General features: G+C 47.5%; 1 protein-coding gene across 1 annotated transcript in view; it reads right to left on the bottom strand.

Annotated features, from left to right (window-relative positions):
• USP34 (ubiquitin specific peptidase 34) overlaps positions 1-19,447 on the bottom strand; it is a 2,509,780-nt gene that overhangs the window by 2,176,071 nt on the left and 314,262 nt on the right. Inside the window, exon 20 of the mRNA XM_085612349.1 lies at positions 17,086-17,168. Coding sequence (XP_085468475.1) covers positions 17,086-17,168 — 83 coding nt within the window. The remainder of the gene's footprint in view (positions 1-17,085; positions 17,169-19,447) is intronic.

Below are 19,447 nucleotides of genomic sequence, written 5' to 3'. Positions count from 1 at the left end.
GCTGCCGAGCGGTCCCCTAGGACGCCCTTTATTCTTCTCTCTGTACGATTTGTACAAAGGGTTCTGCTGCTACTGCTGGCCCTGTTCAGCCTGCTGGCAGCCATGAAACCACGATACCGCTTATAGCCGTAAACTCTGGACTGCACCTGGAGGCCCAGAGACCTTGCAGTAGCCCTGCTATCCTTAAAACGCTGCAAGGCAGAATCAGCCTTTGACCCAAATAGTCTTGACCCATCAAAGGGCAAATCCACCAAATCCACCAAAGTCGCTTGAACATCAGGAGAAAATCCGGATAGTCTAAGCCAGGCTTGTCTTCTTGTCGCCACAGAAGACCCCATCACACGAGCCACAGAGTCAGATTGTATCACCTGACGGGCCGCAGCTTGAGAATCTGAAAGGGCCTTCAAGTAATTAGTTCGATCCTTTTCAGCCAACTTTGGAGCGAACTGCTTGACTGAGTCCATCAAAGCATGGATACACCTCCCAAGAAGACAGGTTGCATTAGTGGACTTCAGAGCCATACTAGCAGAAGAGAACACCTTCTTTGCTGCCTGCTCCATCTTTTTGGAATCCCTATCACCAGGTATGGAAGGGAAAGAACCAGAAGACTGCTTCGAAGAAGAAGCCTGAACCACCAAGCTTTCCGGTGATGGATGCGAAGACAGGAAAGCTGGATCCCCAGGAGCAGGCCAGTACCTTCTTGAGATGGAACGAGAAACTGAAGGAGCAGACAAAGGCTTCTGCCAAACTTCCATTATAGGCTCTGTTAAGGCATCATTAACGGGTAGCAGCGGTTCAGAGGCTGAAGAAGATGTATTAAGAACCTCCGTAAGGATATTAGATTATACCTCCGCTGAAGGAAGTTGCAGATCAAGCAAATCAGCAGCATTCCTTATCACCACGTGATAAGGAGCAATGTCTTTTAACACTCCAGCCTTCGGGGAAGAAAGATCATATTCAGGAGAAGTATCCAACCCACTGGCCTCCTGTAAGCCCTCAAACTCGTCCACAGACTCAACAATTTCTCCATCCTCCTGATCCTGTGCATATTCCTCCTTCTCAAGGAGTCTCTGCGCCTCCCTCCTAGAGCACTGTTTAAGAGTCGGCAGCACTAAGCGCGGCGCCGGTGAGGACATCAAAGGCGTCGATGGAGGAGCCTCAGCTTCAAACCTCGGCGTCGATCGAATTCAAGGCGGCGCCGACTCGACAGCCGATGGAGTCCGCGGAGCCGGTGTGGAAGACCTCGGCGCCGGGAAATGCCAAGCCGGGAAGACGACAAGAATGGCATAAAGGGTGCTTGAGGATAGTGGTGAGGAACACCCAAGTTAAAGGCCAAAGGACCCAAGGGGCCCGAAGGCGCACCAGATGGAGTAGAGGCCCTGGCAAACATGCCAAACATTGCATTAATAAAATGCGCTGGGTCTGATCCAGGAACAGGAAAAGGAGGATATGAATCCGTACCTTCCTGAAGCAGAACCACCTGAGGCTGAACTGGAGCCAGTGGAGCCGAGGACGGCGCCCCCACAGGAGAAGCCACACGGCTTGGAGACGACTCCCTGGGCATCGGAGACATAGCAGGTGCCGGAGATCCTTCATGCGACAAAGAGCCCTTTGACGCCCGTGACGTGGGAACAGGAGATGGAACCGGCGTCACCCGTGGAGATGGAGTCAGAGAAGGAGAACCAACGTCCTTTCTTCGAAGTCGCTTAGGTGGAGAAGGCGACCTCGAAGCCCTGACCTTCGACGAACAGTGCCGAGAGCCATGTCTCCTCTTAGACTTCCTATGTTTTTTTGATTTCGAAGTATGAGAAGACGACGACTTCGCTCTTTTACGACCCCTCTTCTCCTTTTTGGCTTTGGCCATAAACAGCTTAGCCTCGCGCTCCTTAATGGACTTTGGATTAATTTTCCTGCAGCTTCGGCATTCTTCGACGTCGTGATCCGACGATAAGCACCAAAGACAATCTTCATGCGGGTCAGTGATTGACATGTGACCGCCGCACTCCCTGCAGGGCTTAAACCCAGTCTTCCTAGAAGTAGCCATTGGAAATCCTCGAGGATACAAAGTTCTATAAAGAAAATGGAAAACCCCTAGAAAAACCGTAACGCGTCAACGGCGCGGAAAAAAGGGAACTGACGTCATCACGCCGACGAGGTCCTTTTATGGCTCCGGTGACGTCATGCAGAGCCGTAGCATTATGACGTCCTCATCGACGTGGGAGAGCTAGGAAAGAATTTCCGTGGAATGCTGGCGCAAGGGGTATTCATAAGGTGAGGAATCCACAGGCAGAAGTATCCATCAGAATGAGGTGTATTATATGGTCTGGTTTTGCAACCTCACCGTGTAATATATTTACCAACCCCTTCACGAATGGTAGGTTGCTGTCAAATCCTCAGCACAATCCGGGGTAGCTGTGACACTGAGCAGCAAGGCTTACCCAGAGGAACAAGTGTGGAGCATTTAAAACCGCCCCAGACCTGCCCCTAGAAGTGCTCTGTGGCTCTTACACTTGCCTTAGGTTAACAGAATTAGAAGTGTGGCAAACTGCAGGACTCGGCACATGGGGGGGGGGGGGGGGAGGGGTTCTATTCGTGGACACAAATTTATGTGATTTTGCGGTATTGATTGACTATCACGAAGTGCCACCAGGGACATTCCTGCTCTAAGCAACACTGACACAGTAAGTCCCCCAGGTATGGGGAAACGGGCGAACTGAACCCACCACATCCATGGTACTACAAACACTACTGACTCATGGTCAAGGCAGGAAAGCAATCACAGCAATATACAACTCCTTCAGGCCTGGCCAAGCCACTCTGATGGCACCACAGCACGAATACTGGGATGCAGCACTGACAGCCAGCGTCACTGATAAGCAGTGGAAACAGTGTATAGGATATCCTAAGTATATATCTAAGAACGCTAGACTGAAATGCACACAATTGCACTATCTCCATCACACATCTTTAACACCGCATAGACTAGCGCGCATGTATCCCACCTCCACCGATGCCTGCCCAAGGTGCCTAGCTGCAGACGCCATGTTCCCCCATATGGTTTGGGCATGCCCGAAACTTGGGACATATTGGAATAGTGTAGCTGAGATACTAACGGAAGCAGCGGGAAGTAGTAGCCCAGGCTCTGCATTTTATACTCTGCATCACAAAACAAAATGCACACCACAAGAATCTCAACACATTCCTAGATCTGGCACTGGGCTTAGCTAAATACAAATTAGCTATGACCTGGAAGTCATCAGCGGGCCCTAGCACGTATGTATGGCTTTTAGACCTCCGCAGGGCACTAGTGGCGGAATATGAGACCCAGCTGACCAATGCCACGTGATTGCCTCCATCAGCAAATCCCATGCAATGGCAAGATTATTTAACCACCATAAAATCAAAGTTGAACACCACAAGCCCAAATTCATCGAAAGACACACCACTGTACTATGCCTCCATAGCGACACAGTAGGAGTACGATGGACAAAATATGGATGTATACTGGCCATACTTGTACATTCAGGCTCAGGACAGTTGGAATCATATGCAATGGCCCAGAACGTAGACCTCTCTACATAATGCCACCGAATAGACACTCACATATACACGCGATTATGTTTGGTTGGGTGCACAACACACACATAGACATGAACGAAAAACAATTGACAGTTATCTCTGTTAATAATGTTAAGGACAATGTAGTTGCGGAATAAAATGACAAAACGGTTATATGATTAATGTTATCATTATGGCTTGGCCCACATCAAGGCTGTAATTGTAACTGTATGTGAAATGCTGTGCATTGTACGAATTGTTGAAAATCAATAAAAATCATCAAAAAAAATACAATTAAAGAAGAAATCGATACGACACTCAAGAAATCTGACACTAATTTATAAAAATAGACGGTCTTTTTATATACATTTTGACACCATAACAAAAAAGATCTACCGGAGAGTACCAGAGATAAAGGTTTTACAAGAATAAATCAAAGCATTTTTACTCAACCACAAACAAGCCTTGACAAATTCAATGAATTTGACACTTAGAAACGTTTTGAAGGAAAACTTGGGTAAGTCCAATGCGGTCGTGTAGAAGTACTTGGGATGACCAACTCCAGCAGGGAGCCAGTCAGACCTGACCACACATTAAATTAAGACTACTGGGGTACATTAATTGCCTACAGTAGCCCTAACCTCATTCTGGTTTTTTACCCTGCCAAAAGCGCCACTATATTAAACTCTAATTTGGCATCTCTTAGCCAGTTTTAACTTCCTTCGCTAACTCCACCTCACTCTATATTCTCCAGATACCCATACATACGTTCCTTTCATCACACAGCAAACAAATAAAAAGAACTTCCCTAAAGCGACCCTTTGTGGGGTCTGTACGGCATTGGAGTGCCAGGCCTACGAGGAGCACGCCCGATCACGCATGATATCCCCAGGGATGTGTGAGGGCATCAAGAAGAAATCCCTAGATTCCTTTACTTCCTGATAGTAAGAGTGTAGGAAGCTAGCTCTGTATATACTACACCAAAGTGAGGTGTAGTGTGCATAGAGTCCAGTGGAACCCCAAAGGTAGGCAGAGATAAAGTTAGGTAGGACCTCACACTTTCTTTGTGGTAGTGTGGTCAAGCAGTAAGGCAGTATCAGAGGACTGTGTTAAGCATTTGTTGTACACACTCAGTCAGCAAATGAATTCACACACTCAAAAGACTGAACTTCAGACCAATTGTTTTTGTATAAAAATATTATTTTAGTTATTTTATTTCCTAGAACCAAGCAAGCCTGGCACAGGTAAGTGGTAAGTACTTTGCAGTAAATATACAGTTTGTAACACAGTTTGGATTGTAATTGTAAATTCACTTTGTTTTGACTTACAGCATTGTTTCTGAGAAGTGCAATGCTTTGTAAATACAGTACATATACTTTGTATAGGATTTTCAGTAAGATTACAGGTAAATTACTTTTGAGATTACTTTTTAAACAGAGCAGTATACCTGGATACTACTCTGGAACATTTACTGCAAACAGGTAAGTAAAATCGCTTTTGTTAAATAGTACAATTTTGAAGAATTTCTTTAGGTTTTCAAACTCCACACTTCGAAACTTTTCAAAGAAAAACAGTCAATGTTATTCTTTGGGGGCAAATTGTGTTATCGGTTTTAGGGAAAGTATTTGGTAATGGGAGTTGAGGTTCTCGGGGTAGACTCAGGGGTCCCCAGGGTCAGGGATGCACTCTTGTTACACCCTCAGTGGCATTAGGGCAGCCGGGTGCAGAGTGCTGAGGCCCAATATTATCCAATGGGGGATAGGGGTCTCCGGTTAGTGGCTGCTGACGAGCAGGCCACTTGGTTGTGGGAGCAAAGCTCCTGGACTTTAGCTCAGGGCAAAAGGGGAAATAAAGTAGCACTAGGGCGGCCGGGTGCAGGGTGCTGTTTCGACGTTGGGCGACCTGTTGTTTGCAATGGGGAACCTCCGGTTTGCAAAGGCACTGCAGGCTTGGGGACGAAAGTCTTCTGGGTGAGACCACCACTTCCAGAGATAAGCTGGGAAGTTAGGAGTTCATTAGGCACCGTCGGTTTGACCACCAAAGGCTCTCGACCCAAGGGTCCGGAAACATGTCTGGTGGTGGCAGCTGAAAGCAGCCACTCAGCCTGGACACTAGTGGTAGGTCGTTTTTCAGAGGGCAGCTCCAAGATGCCCTCAGTGTACATTTGTCATTAAATCCTACACTGGCATCAGTGTTGGTTTCATGTGCTGAGAAGTTTGATACCAAACTTTTCAGTGTAGCCATTATGGTGCTTTGGAGTTTGTCATGACAAACTCCCAGCACTGCACTTACAATGTCCAAGAATGGACTTAGACACTGTATGGGTACATGGCTTATGCACCTGTACCCTCACCACTGGTACGGTGCACCCAGCTAGATGGGTGACTGATCTATGCCAGGGCAGTGGGCTGTAGGCATGGCACACAGGGATGTGTGCCATGTCGACTCTTCACTTTGTTCTGCACCAAGACATGCAGCTTGCAAAGACAGTGTGTGTGTGTAATGGTACAGGGCCTCTTAGGGTGGCCAATAAGTGCTGCAGCCCTTAGTGGTCTTCCCTGCTCACAGTTCCCTGGGTACCTTGGTACCATTTACCAGGGGCTGACCTGTGGCCAGAAATGCCAATTGGGTTTAGGTTACTTTTGGGGAAAGAACACAGGCCCTGGGAACCTGATTGGCAGGGACCCAGGGCACATCAAGTCAAAAGAGCATCAGTAGTCTGGCAAAAAGTGTGGGGGGGTTACTGCAACAGAAACCCAGCTTCTCACAAAAGGTACCTCCCCAATTTGCCATATTAGCCAGCCATTGGGACCAGCAAGGCCCATAGAACGTTACCGAGACAGAAAAGTAGTCCTCACAGTTCCAATCACTTTACCCATGATGCAATCATCCCTAAGGAGTGGTCCTGATGCAAATCGGATCTGTAGAGCGTAGACAATCACCCAGGATGGTATCAAGGTGTTGGGGTCTTACTGAGATCAGTTGAAAATCCAGGTCTAGGGTCCCTTTCTGAATTCTGGGAGAGACGATGTTCAGAGATGCAAGAGAAGGTCACTCTGGGAGAAGGAACGTCCGCCTCTGTTGCTTCAGCAGATGCGAGGAGTGTGGGAGATGCGAGGAGTGTGGGCGAGACAGGCGGAGCTCAGGTGTCTGGAGGATTGGTGGAAGTTCAGGTGGCGGTTGATATTCTGATCCTTGGTCGTGGAAGGCCTTGAAGGTGTGTCAACACTGTGAATTGATTTTCTGCATGGGGAGCCATTGGAGGTTCCTGAGGGTGGGGGGGGGGGGGAATGTGGGTCTGGAGATGATAAGTCTGGCAGCAGAGTTCTGTATCGACTGGAGTCTCTTTTGGAATGGAGTGTTGTGTCCTGCTTGGAGTGCATTGTCGTAGTACAGTAGGCTGGTGACTAGGGCTTGTGAAACGGCTTTACTGGTGTTGCCAGGGAGCCATCTGAAGATCTTACGGAGCATGCGCAATGTGTGGAAGCAGGCAGAGGCGACTACATTGATCTTGGGTTTCATTGCGAGTTTGCTGTCCAAGATGATGCCAAGGTTGCGGGCGAGGTCTGAGTGTGGGTCCGAGCTTGGAGGGGCCACCAGGTGTTGTTCCATGGTGAGGTGTTGTTCCCAATAATCAGCACCTCCATCTTGTTCATGCTGAGCTTCAGGTAGTTTGTCTTCATTCAGTTGGCGACGCTAGTCATGCAGTTGTGAAAGTTAGTCCTAGAGGTGGAGGAATCTTCTGAAAGCGAGAGGATGAGCTGGGTGTCATTTGCGTAGGATATGATGTTGAGGCCATGGGCCCGGATGATGTTGGCCAGGGGCGTCATGTACGTGTTGAACAGGGTTGCACTGAGGAATGACCCTAGAGGCATGCCACAGATGGTGCTCTTTGACTCAGAAGTTGAGGGTGGTAGTCAGATTCTCTAAGCTCGTCTTGTGAATAAGGATTAGCTCCATTTGAAGGTGTCTCCTCACTTTCCCATGTGGTGGAGTCGCTTAATGAGGGTGTAGTGAGAATACAGTATCTAACGCTGCTGAATGGTCCAGAAGGATGAGGGCCGCTGTCTCTCCCCGTCAAGGAGGGTCCTGATGTTGTGTGTGGTGCAATCAGGGTGGTCTCGGTGCTGTGTAGTTGGCGCAGAAACCGGTTTGGGAGGTGTGCAACAGGTTGTTGCTCTCCATATGTTCGGTGAGTTGATGGACTTTGAGGACATGATGGCGAAGGAGAGTAGAGATATGGAGCGGTAAATCTTGAGATTGCTGGGGTCCTTGAGGAGGGGTTTGACTTTTGCGTGCTTCCATTGATCAGGGAAGGTGCTGTGGATTAATGTATTGAGAATGGAGGTGAGTTTGCAGCTGATTTGCTTGCTCCCGAGGTTGAATGGGTGGTGGGGGCAGGGGTCTGTGGGTGCTACAGAGTGGAAGGGGTTCATGATGGCTGTGGTGCCCTTAGCGGTGAGCTGTTGAGTGTATGGTTGTCGGTGGCATCCACTGGCGTGATGAGGCTGTCTAGGTCGGATGGTTGGGGTTCAAAGTTTCTGTAGATGGTGGCTATCTTGTTGTGAAAGGAGTCTGCCAGGGTGTTGCAGAGTTCCTCGGAAGGGGAGATCGTGTTCTTGGTAGATGATGAGCAGTATAATTCGGACAATGTTGAAGAGTTCCTCAATATGGTTGGGGCTGGCTTCATGTGGCCTGCCAGGGCACATGTTTGTGTCTTTCGGGTGTAGATGCTATTTTCTGAGGGCTGGCTTGAAGGTGGCTCAGTCTGTGGGATATTTGCTGGTGCACCATCGTCTTTCTGGGCATTTGCAGTTGTGTTTCATGGTCCGGAGTTCTTGTGTATACCAGCTGGCTTGTTTGATAGATCTCCTGGTCTCGGCAGGCTTGATAGGGGCGACTGTCCGCGCAGATGGTGATCCAGGCGGAAGAGTTCTTGACGACCTGTTCCAGGTTGGTTGCAGAGTTGGGATGGGTGGTTTTGAAGGTTCCCGTGCATTAGATCTCAGTCACTTTGTTCCAGCTAAGGTTGGAGGAACTGGAAGGCTTAGTGGTAGTGCATGGGGATCCTACAAAGATGAAGTAGATGACGGTGTGGTCGGTCCAGGTCAGTTCAATGACATGGCTTTACTTGACTGTCACTTAATATCCTGTCAAGGGTGTGTCCAGTGCGGTGTGTGGGGTTGATGACCAGTTGGGTGAGGCCAATGTTGCTCATGCCTTATAGGAGGTTGACAGTGTTTGCGTCTTTGAGGTCATCGAGGTGGGAGTTGAGGTAGTCAAGGAAGATGTAGTGCTTGGAGTCTATGACGAATGAGACGATGAATACGGGTATGGCGTTGCAGAAGGGGGCATCGTCCTGGGGATCTGTAGGTGTGGGTGCATCTGATGGTCATTCTGCTGTCGGTTTGGAGTTGAAGTTGTGGGACTCCATGATCGATGCAGTGTCGTCTTTGGTGGTAGTGCAATGCATAGTCTCTTTCTGAATGGCAGTGATGCCACCTCCATGTTTGTTGGTGCAGTCCTGGTGTCTCATCTTGTAGCCGCTAGGTGTCGCAATGGTGATATCAGAGGTGGAGGAGGGGTTGAGCCAGGTCTCTGTGATGAATATAACATCAGGGTGAGGGTGGTGATGGTGTCCCAGATTTCAGTATCATGTTTGCAGCGTCATCGGGCGTTGAGTAGGAGGCAGTGGAGTAGTTCTTGGGCAGTCGCTAAGGTGATGGTTTCCTGAGTTACAGGTGGAGAGAGAGTGGTGGTATGTGAAAGATCCTACCGTTGAACGAGGGGATGCGAAGCAGCAGTTGTTGAAGATTCTAGGGTCCAGGACTTGGAGTTCTGGGGAGGAGCAAATGTGGGTGGCCAGGGGGCCAAGGTTCCCAGCAATGGGCGTGGTCCAAGCGCGGATGGACACAGACTGCCTTGCCTTTGGCGTACCAGCGGTGCGTGTCCCCTGTGCAGCCTCTCTGCAGCCTCCATTAAGTAGGCCTGGTCCTAAGAGGGGGGTGGGGCGCAGGGTGGAGGCAAGAAGAAGAGCAAAAGGCAGGGAGGGAAGGGGAGAGAAAGGTGTGAGTGGCTCCTAAACCGCAGGGTTCAAAACGAAAATGCAACAGTAGGGGAGCAAAAAGGCAAGTTGAACGAAGGTTAAAAACACGAAAAAAGAAACCGGCAGTGCAATCTCTAAATTAGCATAAGGCAAACACAGCAAGACACAGGAAAGAGGAGTTACTGTGGCAGAGTCATGGATACCTGCTCCAAGGGTATTGGATCTGGCATGCAAGGGATGAAGGCGCTGAAGATGCTCTCAGGATGCTTTGGATGCGACGCGGTTGGCAGGGTCTTCCAGTAGGTTCACCTCAGTCCACGATGATGTGCAGAGCTCCTGGTTGCAGGTCAACGTCCGACAAGGTCCTCTGTGGTCAGTTCTCACTGGACTATCAGTCGGACAATGCCACTTTTACAGGCCAATCCTTCCTGGGGCAATAACTCGTCTTTTGAGGGTCCCAACACCTCTCCAAAGGAACCCCACTCAGCAAACTCGGGTGCCACTCTGTGCATCAGATCTTGGTCCCTGGTGCATCATGGCGGCGATTGTAGTGACTTAGAAGGCGTTGAGCTACCAACTTACTCCAGCACGCTTCTTCAGCTATTGTGTCCCTGTGCTACAAGCAAGAGGCTAGCAAGCTGGCCCTCGGAGTCTCTTGGCTGTGCTGAGCTTTGAAGACAGCTTTCCCTTGAGCAGGACTTTGCAGGCACAGTCCCTTCCTTCGCTAGTCACCAGGAGCAGTCTTCTTCGGTGAAGTCTCTATTTGCTGGTCCCTCGCTGCAGTAGGGCAGTCTTTCTTCCAGTCGGTTGAGATATGAGGTTTGGGTATCAGGAGTGCCTTCTTTATGTTCGCAAAATGCCCCCAGGCAGGATGCATTTGGTAGCTCTCCCACCTGGTGACCGATTCCTGTGGAGTATGGCACTGGCTATCCCAGGATGCACCATTCTGCCCACTACAAAGATGGTGAGACCCCTCTCTCACTGTTCAGACCTCACTAGCCCTCCCATGGAGTGTGGCTACTTCAGAACTACACGCCCCTGGGGAAACTGGTTTGGCAACTGGTTTCTCCTCTCTTTTCCCTGTGCCAGCTTGACTGCCTAAACAATGGGGCAGCCCTCCTCCCTAGTGTAACACATCTGAACTTCAAAGGCAGCTTTTCCTTTGAAGCCTGCCTTTTGTGGCTAACACCTAAGCTGCTTCCTGCAAGAGGGAGGCAACACTTTACTAGCTTGCAATCCATCTCTGTTCTCTTTTTTGAGAGTTGTTGGCATGTCTCTCCAGGAGGGCAGAAAGCGGTCTTGTGGAATAGGCTCCCAGTATGCCCGCAATGGCACAGGAGTTATAAAGGCAACAAAGTGTCAGCTTTGCAAAAGCTGCACACCGCAACAAGTTAAATTAATTTTGACTTGAGATAGAAGTTAGGCTTAATGTAATGAGTTGCTTGATACCTTGGAGTGCCCATATTGTGCGCACCATTCAGGAATTAGCACAGCTCAGGAGTCAATGTGTAATCCTTGACAACTAAATCTTTCCACAGTAAAAATTGTGATTGCTCATGTTTACTGTCACGACATGTAAAATATATATTCTGCCTGTGTCATATGTCGCACCCTACCCAAGGACTCGGGAGGCCTGACAAAAGGATGACTTACACACATGTACTGGAGAAGTAGGGGCTTTGCCATTACTGTCAAGGGGAAAGTCAGGCTAGTAGTGCATAACTGCTCTGCCAGTCTGCAGTGGCAGACTGGGGACCAGTCTGGTTTTACTTGGGGACCATCAAGGTAGTAAAACCTGTGCTGCAAGCCCTGAGGTACCCCTATAACTTAATATGCCGTGGGTATCAGGGCACCATATACTAGGGACTTATAGGTAAGTTAACCATTTCCAATTGGGTATAACCAATTGGACATGCACTTTAGGGTCAGGGCACTGGCACTGACTAAGGTCTGGTTAGCAGGCCTCGGTGCACTCCCAAAGTCGAACAGTCAGCAACATCAGTCCAAAAACCTGGGGGTGACCATACAAAAGGAGGCATTTCCTTACAGGGAACATCTGACTTTTGCAGGTTGATAGTGAACCTCAGAAATAAGTGGAGGTTGGCTGTAGTCTGGAGGAGGTTGATGAGTGTCTGGGGTGAACATGCCTTCAACAGCTAGTCATCTGGGTAAGTAAGTAATCTTTATTGCTTGATTAATAAAAATCTTAGCAAAACAGCTGCATATAAAACACATATAACATAAAACAGAGCTTGATCTGATAAAATCGCAGTGGTTTCATAAAATACAGAAGTTTAAAACTTGCATATAATACGGAAGATAAAATATTAGTATGTGCATCGTTTTTTGGCACAAAATGACTGCTGGGGGACTGTCCTCCTTAAAGTTCGCCTCGGTTCGAGTTTCTGTGTGTTTAAGCGTAAAAATCTTGCCAGGTTGAGGGCAAGTCTAAAATTGGTCCTTCCCCATGAGCAGATACCAGATGAGTTGGCATAGGGTGCCAGCCTATTTGTTGGGAGGTTGCCAAGTTTAATTTTGTTTTTACTATTTTCATAAAACGTACAAAGCTAGAGGCTAACCGGACATCGTCCCCCTCGAAGCAGGCCTTCACCGCCTGTCTGCATGATCGTATTCGATTTTCGTTCAGGCGCGGCTTTAGAAGCTGTCTTTGTTCAAAATCGAAACTCTTACAGATGCACAATAGATGTAAGACGTCCTCTTCGGGGCTATTGCATAGTCTGCAGTTAGTGGTTGGATGTGTGCGTTTCCACGGCGGCAAGTGTGGTTTTACCAGTAGAATCCCCAGCCTCATTGCCAGAAGGCTTTCCTTCATACTTCTCGAGAAGCTTGTACCTAAATATGGCGGAGGAGCGCTTTTTAAGTAGCTCTGGGTCACAAACCAGCTGTGCGCATTCTTATTTATGTCGGTTTTGTCTTTTTCTAGGGAAATAATCTTCGCCTATTTGTTCACCAAGGCTTTAAAACTGTTGTAAGGAAGACAGGATTCCCACAAATCCTGTAGAGTGAGCAGCCTTATTCCTGACTGAAGATAAACCATAACGGGCAGTCATTTTTACTAGTCATCTCTTACTACAAGTATGAGTTTAAAGAACCAGACTTTGCACTCTTTATTTTGCACCAGCATTTGGCGTAAACGCCCTTCCTTGCTATTTGCTGCTTTTGTAGGCCAAGCTCCAGCCTTAATTGTGCTGGAGAAGTGTATTGTGGGAGATTGAATATGATTCTAGCAGCTTTGGAGACCACCTTATCCAGAGTTATTTTGTCTTTCCCGCTCATTGATTCGCTGCCATACGGGATTGTAGGTAGAAGCTCTGCCCGGAGTACTTCCAGTAGAGGGATAAGATTGGGGTCAGTTATTTTGTGCTTGATGTTTTTTAGCATAACAGCCAGAGTAGTTCCTCTTCCTTGAATAGCCACTTTTTGTTTGTGGTACGTTCCCATGCTGTCAAAGGTAACTCCCAAATATTTGTAACTTTCAACCGTCTCCAACAGTCTGCCCCCCAGCCGCCATGTGAATTGATTCTTGGTGCTTCGTTGGTTAAAGACCATTACTTTGGACTTCTCATGGTTTATACTTAATCCGTTCTTTATGGCGAAATCGCTTGTGACATTTATCAAATGCTGCAGGCCAACTGGGGTTTGGGTGATCAGTATCAGGTTGTCAGTGTATAGTAAATTTGAAAGTGACAGGCCACCCAAATTCGGGGCGTGGTGATGACAACTATCCAGTTCACTTGATAGGTCTGACACAAAAAGGTTACACAGGGTTGGGGCAAGAACACAGCCCTGTTTTAGCCCCTGTGTGTTCGGAATCCTCCTCGACAGACTGTCGCCAGTCCCCAGCTTAATTTGGACCCATGTCTTGGAGTGGAGCAGGATTAGCTGGTTCAGAAGGGTTGGAGCTATTTTCCACCCAGCTACCTTAGCCCACAATTTACTTCTGTTAACACTATCAAAAGCAGCTTTGTAGTCAATAAAACAAACAAATAGTGGTTTGTTAATTGCTTTTGTGGCGTCAAATCAAAGTTAGAGAGCAAGAATGTTTGTGGTTGACCCCAGGTTTTTCTGAAAACCCGTTTGGTTGATTGGGATTAGATCGTTTTCCCCGGCCACTCGATTAGTTCAGCGAGTAGTAGGCTGGCATAATATTTGGCCTCAATGTCAATTAGCGCTATGAGTCTATAGTTCTTTGGTTCGTTCTTGCTACCTTTCTTGCGGATAGGTGAGATGATCAATCCTTTCCAGGAATCTGGGATTCTTCCGGCTTCCAAAATATTGTTAAAGACTGGTAGTAATGCTCCAGCACAATAGGTTGTGTCCTGCTTGTATACTATTGGAGGGAGCCTATTAGGTCCAGGCACTCCTTTGTTTCGGCTTTTTGAAATTCTATCCACAATCGTTTTAAGTGAAAAGTCATCGGGGTAAGGCAAGACCTCCCTGACCTCCGAAAATTTGCTGCCACCATTGCCATCACTTTCGTGAACACCTGAGGAGCATTGGTGAGACCAAAGTGGAGCACAGCAAACTGAAAATGCTACTGTCCCACCACGAATTGCATGTATCGCTGATGTGATATATAGAAAAAGGCGTCCTGCAGGTCAAACGGCACTCCACCCATTCTCCAGGTTCAACTGCAGACAAGGCCTGAGCCCACGTGAGCCAGAGTAAGGTTTAGCTTATGCACCAAATCAGGCTTCTGTAGGGACTTTGCTAAATGGCATGAGGGGCTCAGTAGATGTCTGCCCCTGCTGAAGAACATTCATCAGTACACTGGTCTTGACCTTCATGATGGGTAGCTAGAGGTCAAAGACTTCGGCCACCCTACACATAAGGATGTTGTAAAGAAGCAAACTACTCAGTGGCGAACCTGTCGGCGGTAACCCAGGTGGAGAACCTTTGGGCCTTGTGGGGCCCGAAGGTGCACCAGAAGGAGTCGGCAAAGATCTGAAGAATAGAATCATGGCTTCTCGGACCTCTTCGATCTGTTTAAGAGTTGCAGACAGCCCCGGAAACTGTTATGGAAAAAGTTGCAGGATCGTATCCTAAGTCGAACGACTTAAGGAGCGAGATCGAGATGTACGGTACTACCTCATGCCGTCTCATTGGAGTGTGAGAGGTGCTAAGTGGCAGAGTGAAGTGTTCTTTTTTTTCAACTTACCCTAGGACTTGGATCAATATGAAGAGCCACCTCTGGGAAAACTTCGATGACATTTGGATCACAAACTGAACCTGGACCTAACTTTCGACATCGACCAGTCGCTTCGTAGAATATTCCACTGCTTGGCGATGTTGAGTTTCACCCTGTGGTGTTGTAAGACCTTTGGATTCATTGGGCTGAACTCAGGCACCACAGGCAAATTTGGTGAAGATCTGTCACAGACATTTGTTTGAGACAGTACTTTAAGCACTTAAAACCTGTCACTTTGGGAGTGGATAAGGCCTTTCCACACTGTAAAAATATTTGGGATTGAGGAAAATGTCTCAAAGAGAAAAGAGGTAGCTCCGAATCTGTGCTTCAAGGAATTGAAGACACTGCACTTAGTGGTGCCTACATAGGCTGATGCATGCCATTTCCGAAGCAGAATGGAGTCAGAGTAGAGCAGCACGGTGCCACCTACCATTGCACAGAGGTACTGCTATAAAGTTACTGGATCCAGTCTGACACCTGGGGATTTAAAAAGAAGAGGAATCTGCAGCCAGAAGTCTCTGTCAATAGGAGGGGTACGGGATACCTTGTATCTACAATGTGAAGGACACATTTGCCTGATGTTATTGCGATCATGCATGCAGACAGGAAGATACCAATCCACCTATAGGTGGCACATGCTCTTTCAAGGATAGGTAAAGCAGCTTTCCAGATGATTACGGCGAAGAGGTTCTTATGGGCTCCAGATACAAATTTAAAGGAAACAAACTGCCTTATGCACCCTGCGGTGGGAGGGACAGCTCCAGAGAGCTGGTCAATTCATGGGCACATGCCCCTAGCAAGGAATCTTTTGTTTACCCTGATCATTGGGTGATAGGCAACCACACGCATCAACACTACTTATATGGAAGCATGAAGAGAGGCTGTCTACCACCAGCAGTGGAAGAAGCGCTTGAGGCTTGAAGGTCTGCTTCAAAATAAGTGGGTTGAAACCGAAGGGTAACCGAGGAAACCTCGCTTTCTTTGGTAACATGCTATAAGAAGTGGTAAAATTGAAGGGCACTGTCTGGCATTTCAAAACTGGATGATTTCATAGGTAGGACAGATAGAAGGCTTTTGAACCGTGAATATATTTGTGTTTAGCATGCTTCAAGCTGTAAAGGTTATAAGGGTGATGATATACAAGACCATTCACCCCTGAACATGAGGGTACCGGTGAGAACATTTATAGAAAACTGTTAATCATTTATGTAGCACTACTGTGCGCAATACTTTAAGCATGCGGATACCGAGTGGTTTGGTTTTTTGGGAGAGTTGGAAGAGGAGGCACTTGCTCACCCCAGCAAGGCAGCAATGCAATCTAATTTGAGTTTTATACAACCCAAGATTTTACACACAATTTAGCATCAAAGATCCAAACTTTTCAGTGTGGGCCTGGTCTGGTCACCAAAATGTATTATATGCGCACACGAAGCAGGCTTATTCTTTCATAAGATTGAGGGTGCGAGTCTAAGTATTTTGGGTTCAGTCCCATGCTAACCTGATTGCTGCTTTAAAATTGGATTTTGGTCTGCATCTTTCTATATAGGATATGTGGGGTGAGGGTGACAATTTAACAAGACATTAAGAAATGTTCTGTAAGCTGTGTTTAATATTAGCAAGAAGTGACCTGGCTAAAAACTGGGTAACTCACCAACCTCTGATGTTAATGAATTGTACTGGTGTGAGGTTTAAATATTTGTCATTTATTAAAGTCAAAGATGCGCTTACAAATAAAAAAAAAGATACAGAGATTGGAAGGAGAAGCCATTATATTTAATGTTCATGGGAGTCTGGTTGATTTTCCGGATCAGGTCTGGGATGCCAATTGCAGCTGTTTTTCTCAGAGAGTTCGCCAAACATCTTGGAACAAGGTTAGACATATGTTCACAAAGGGGAGACCGTTTAAGAACTGCAATTTATGTTAACCTTTTGTTTACTGTACCTGTTGAGTTACTTGCAAGCAAAATACTGAACGGTGAAATAAGTTTGTTTGATCAATGTTTTTATTTTATTTAGAAACAAAATTATGAAAAAAACATAGCAACATAAAAACACAAAAACAAAACACTAACACTTAACAAAACAAATAATAATTAACATGACACCAATAAGAGCCCAGCAACACATCATACAGAAGCCAGTGAGTGTTTCTATGTGTATTTTACATATTATTCAACATCTGCATTTCCCTGAACATATTCTTCCCTGAAATTAGTAAACAAATACCGCTTTCATAATGTAAAAAATATTTAGTTACTTTTTCCCAACTTACTAAAGTGGTCCGGTGAGCCAAGTGTTGAAAAAACACATGTCAAAAACTGGAGGCGCACTTGTACCTCAGCACTGTGACTGTACCTGCATATGTAAAATAAATATTGTCCGTTAGTATTTTTAAGTAAGAGTGAGTAAGGTACATTAAATCATGTCTTATTATTAATGACTACCATACATCTCTGTCAAATACGATAAGTTGTACTACTCTTTGTAGGACAGTGCCTCTTTTTTACATGGTCTGCCCACTAGTACCGATGTTCTTGACTGAACGTGCAATGGGTCCCTGATAAACAGACACCAATGCTCTTTCCCTAAAAACTGCAACATGTTCAATTGTACCCCAATTGACAAGGACTTTAGCACCCCTGTAAGCCCCCTGGTAAATGGTACCTATATCACCCAGGCCATGGGTACTAAAGAGGGTCTGTATGGGCTGCAGCAGGTATTATGCCACTCAAAGGGACCCTGACAAAATCTGCATGCAGACGGCCATTACAGGAAGCGTAAAATGGCGCAAGCCATCCTGAAAGCACAAGTTGCTACTTGTGTAACAATATATCTGTAAGAGACATTAGTTAGTGATACATTCCTTACCTTAGAATAATCCCCAGGCGTCAGTCTGGATCCGGAAAGTTTTTCTGCTTAGCAGTACCCCTGCACGCCAGTAGGTGGCGCCGTGCGGCTCCGCGCCCGTCACCGGCGTCGTGCGAGCCGGGATGACGTCATGGAGGCTATTTAGGCGCCATCCATGCGCGTTGACGTCAGTTCTGTACACAACTTTCCGCGCCGAAACGCAGTCATGCAAGAAACTGACCTTTGGCGCATAATACTAGGGCCCTAAAAGGGGATGACCTTAACCCTAGTAATCAGTTCGCAGAACGGGGAGGATGGGTGGACGGTAAGGAATCTATCACTAACTAATGTCTCTCACAGATATATCGTTACACAAGTAGTAACTTGTGCATCTGAAAGAGGCACATTAGTGATAGATTCCTTACCTTAGAATAGATACCCCAGCAATACCAACCTCGGTGGTGGGTCTGCGAGCAAGATTACACCAGAAAGTCACGGAGCACAGAACGGCCAAAGAAGCCGTCTCTCCGGACCGGACTGTCAAGGCAGTAGTGCTTGGTAAACGTGTGCAGTGAGGCCCACGTAGCTGCCTGACAAATATCCTGCAAGGGGACACCGCGTCCCAAGGCAGTAGTGGCTGCAGTTGCCCTGGTCAAATGGGCACGCACACCCAGAGGAGGTTCCTTCTTGGCCAAGGAGTGACATGCTTTGATGCACAGAAAGACCCACAGGGAGATGGTCCGTTTGTGCACCGCCCAACATCTTTTGGCGCCCACGAGCTGATCATCCACCCGGAAAGGCTGTGTACGCTGCAGATAGAATGCAAGCGCACGTTTAGGATCCAGGCGGTGGAGCCGCTCCTCTTACAGTGAGGGATGCAGAGGCGGAAAAAAGGTGGGCAAAGTGATGGTCTGCCCGATTTGGAAGGGCGTGACAACCTTTTGCAAGAAAGAAGGACGTGTCCTCAGAACCACCTTGTCTGGGTGAACAGAAAGGAAAGGAGGTTTGGAAGAAAGAGCCTGGAGCACACTCACTCTCCTGGCAGAGGTGATAGCTACTGGAAAAGCCGTCTTCAGAGTAAGAAGACGTAAGGGACAGTTATGAAGAGGCACAAAGGAAGCGCACATCAGAAAAGTCAAGACAAGATTCAAGTCCCACTGAGGCATTATGAAGGGCACAGGTGGGAATGTAGGCGTAATGCCCTTAAGAAAATGGTTAACAAACGGGGACTTAAAAAGAGAAGGCTGATCAGGAAGCCGTAGGAAGGCAGAGATAGCCGAAAGATAACCTTTAAGAGTGCCCAGAGCAGAGCCCTGCTGGGCCAAAGAAAGAAGTAACAGGAGAACCTCAGAAAGAGAGGCAGAAAGGGGATCCACATTCTTAGCTGTGCACCACGCCACAAATCTGTTCCACCTACAGGCGTACACCGGTTTAGTGGAGGGACGCCTGGCTGCCAGGATGACATCACAGACTTCGGGAGGAAGGTCGAAAGGTGTTAACTGTCGCCACTCAATCTCCAAGCATGGAGGTGGAGGCAGGACAGGTTCAGGTGGAGGACTGTCCCCTGCTGCTGCGACAGAAGATCCTCCTGAAGAGGCAGACGGAGCGGGGGATCAATGCTCATACTGAGTAGCTCGGGATACCATACTCTTCGAGCCCAGTCCGGAGCCACAAGAATAACTTGGGCCCGGTTGCGCCTGATATTCTTCAGCACTCTGGGCAGAAGTGGTATAGGCGGAAAGGTGTACAACAGACCGCAGCTCCACTCGAGATGAAAAGCGTCTCCG

This window comes from Triturus cristatus, chromosome 6 (genome assembly GCF_964204655.1).
Source record: "Triturus cristatus chromosome 6, aTriCri1.1, whole genome shotgun sequence".
Taxonomy (NCBI): domain Eukaryota; kingdom Metazoa; phylum Chordata; class Amphibia; order Caudata; family Salamandridae; genus Triturus; species Triturus cristatus.
Note: the sequence above shows the minus strand (reverse complement) of the source record. Positions and strands in the feature narration are given on the sequence as shown.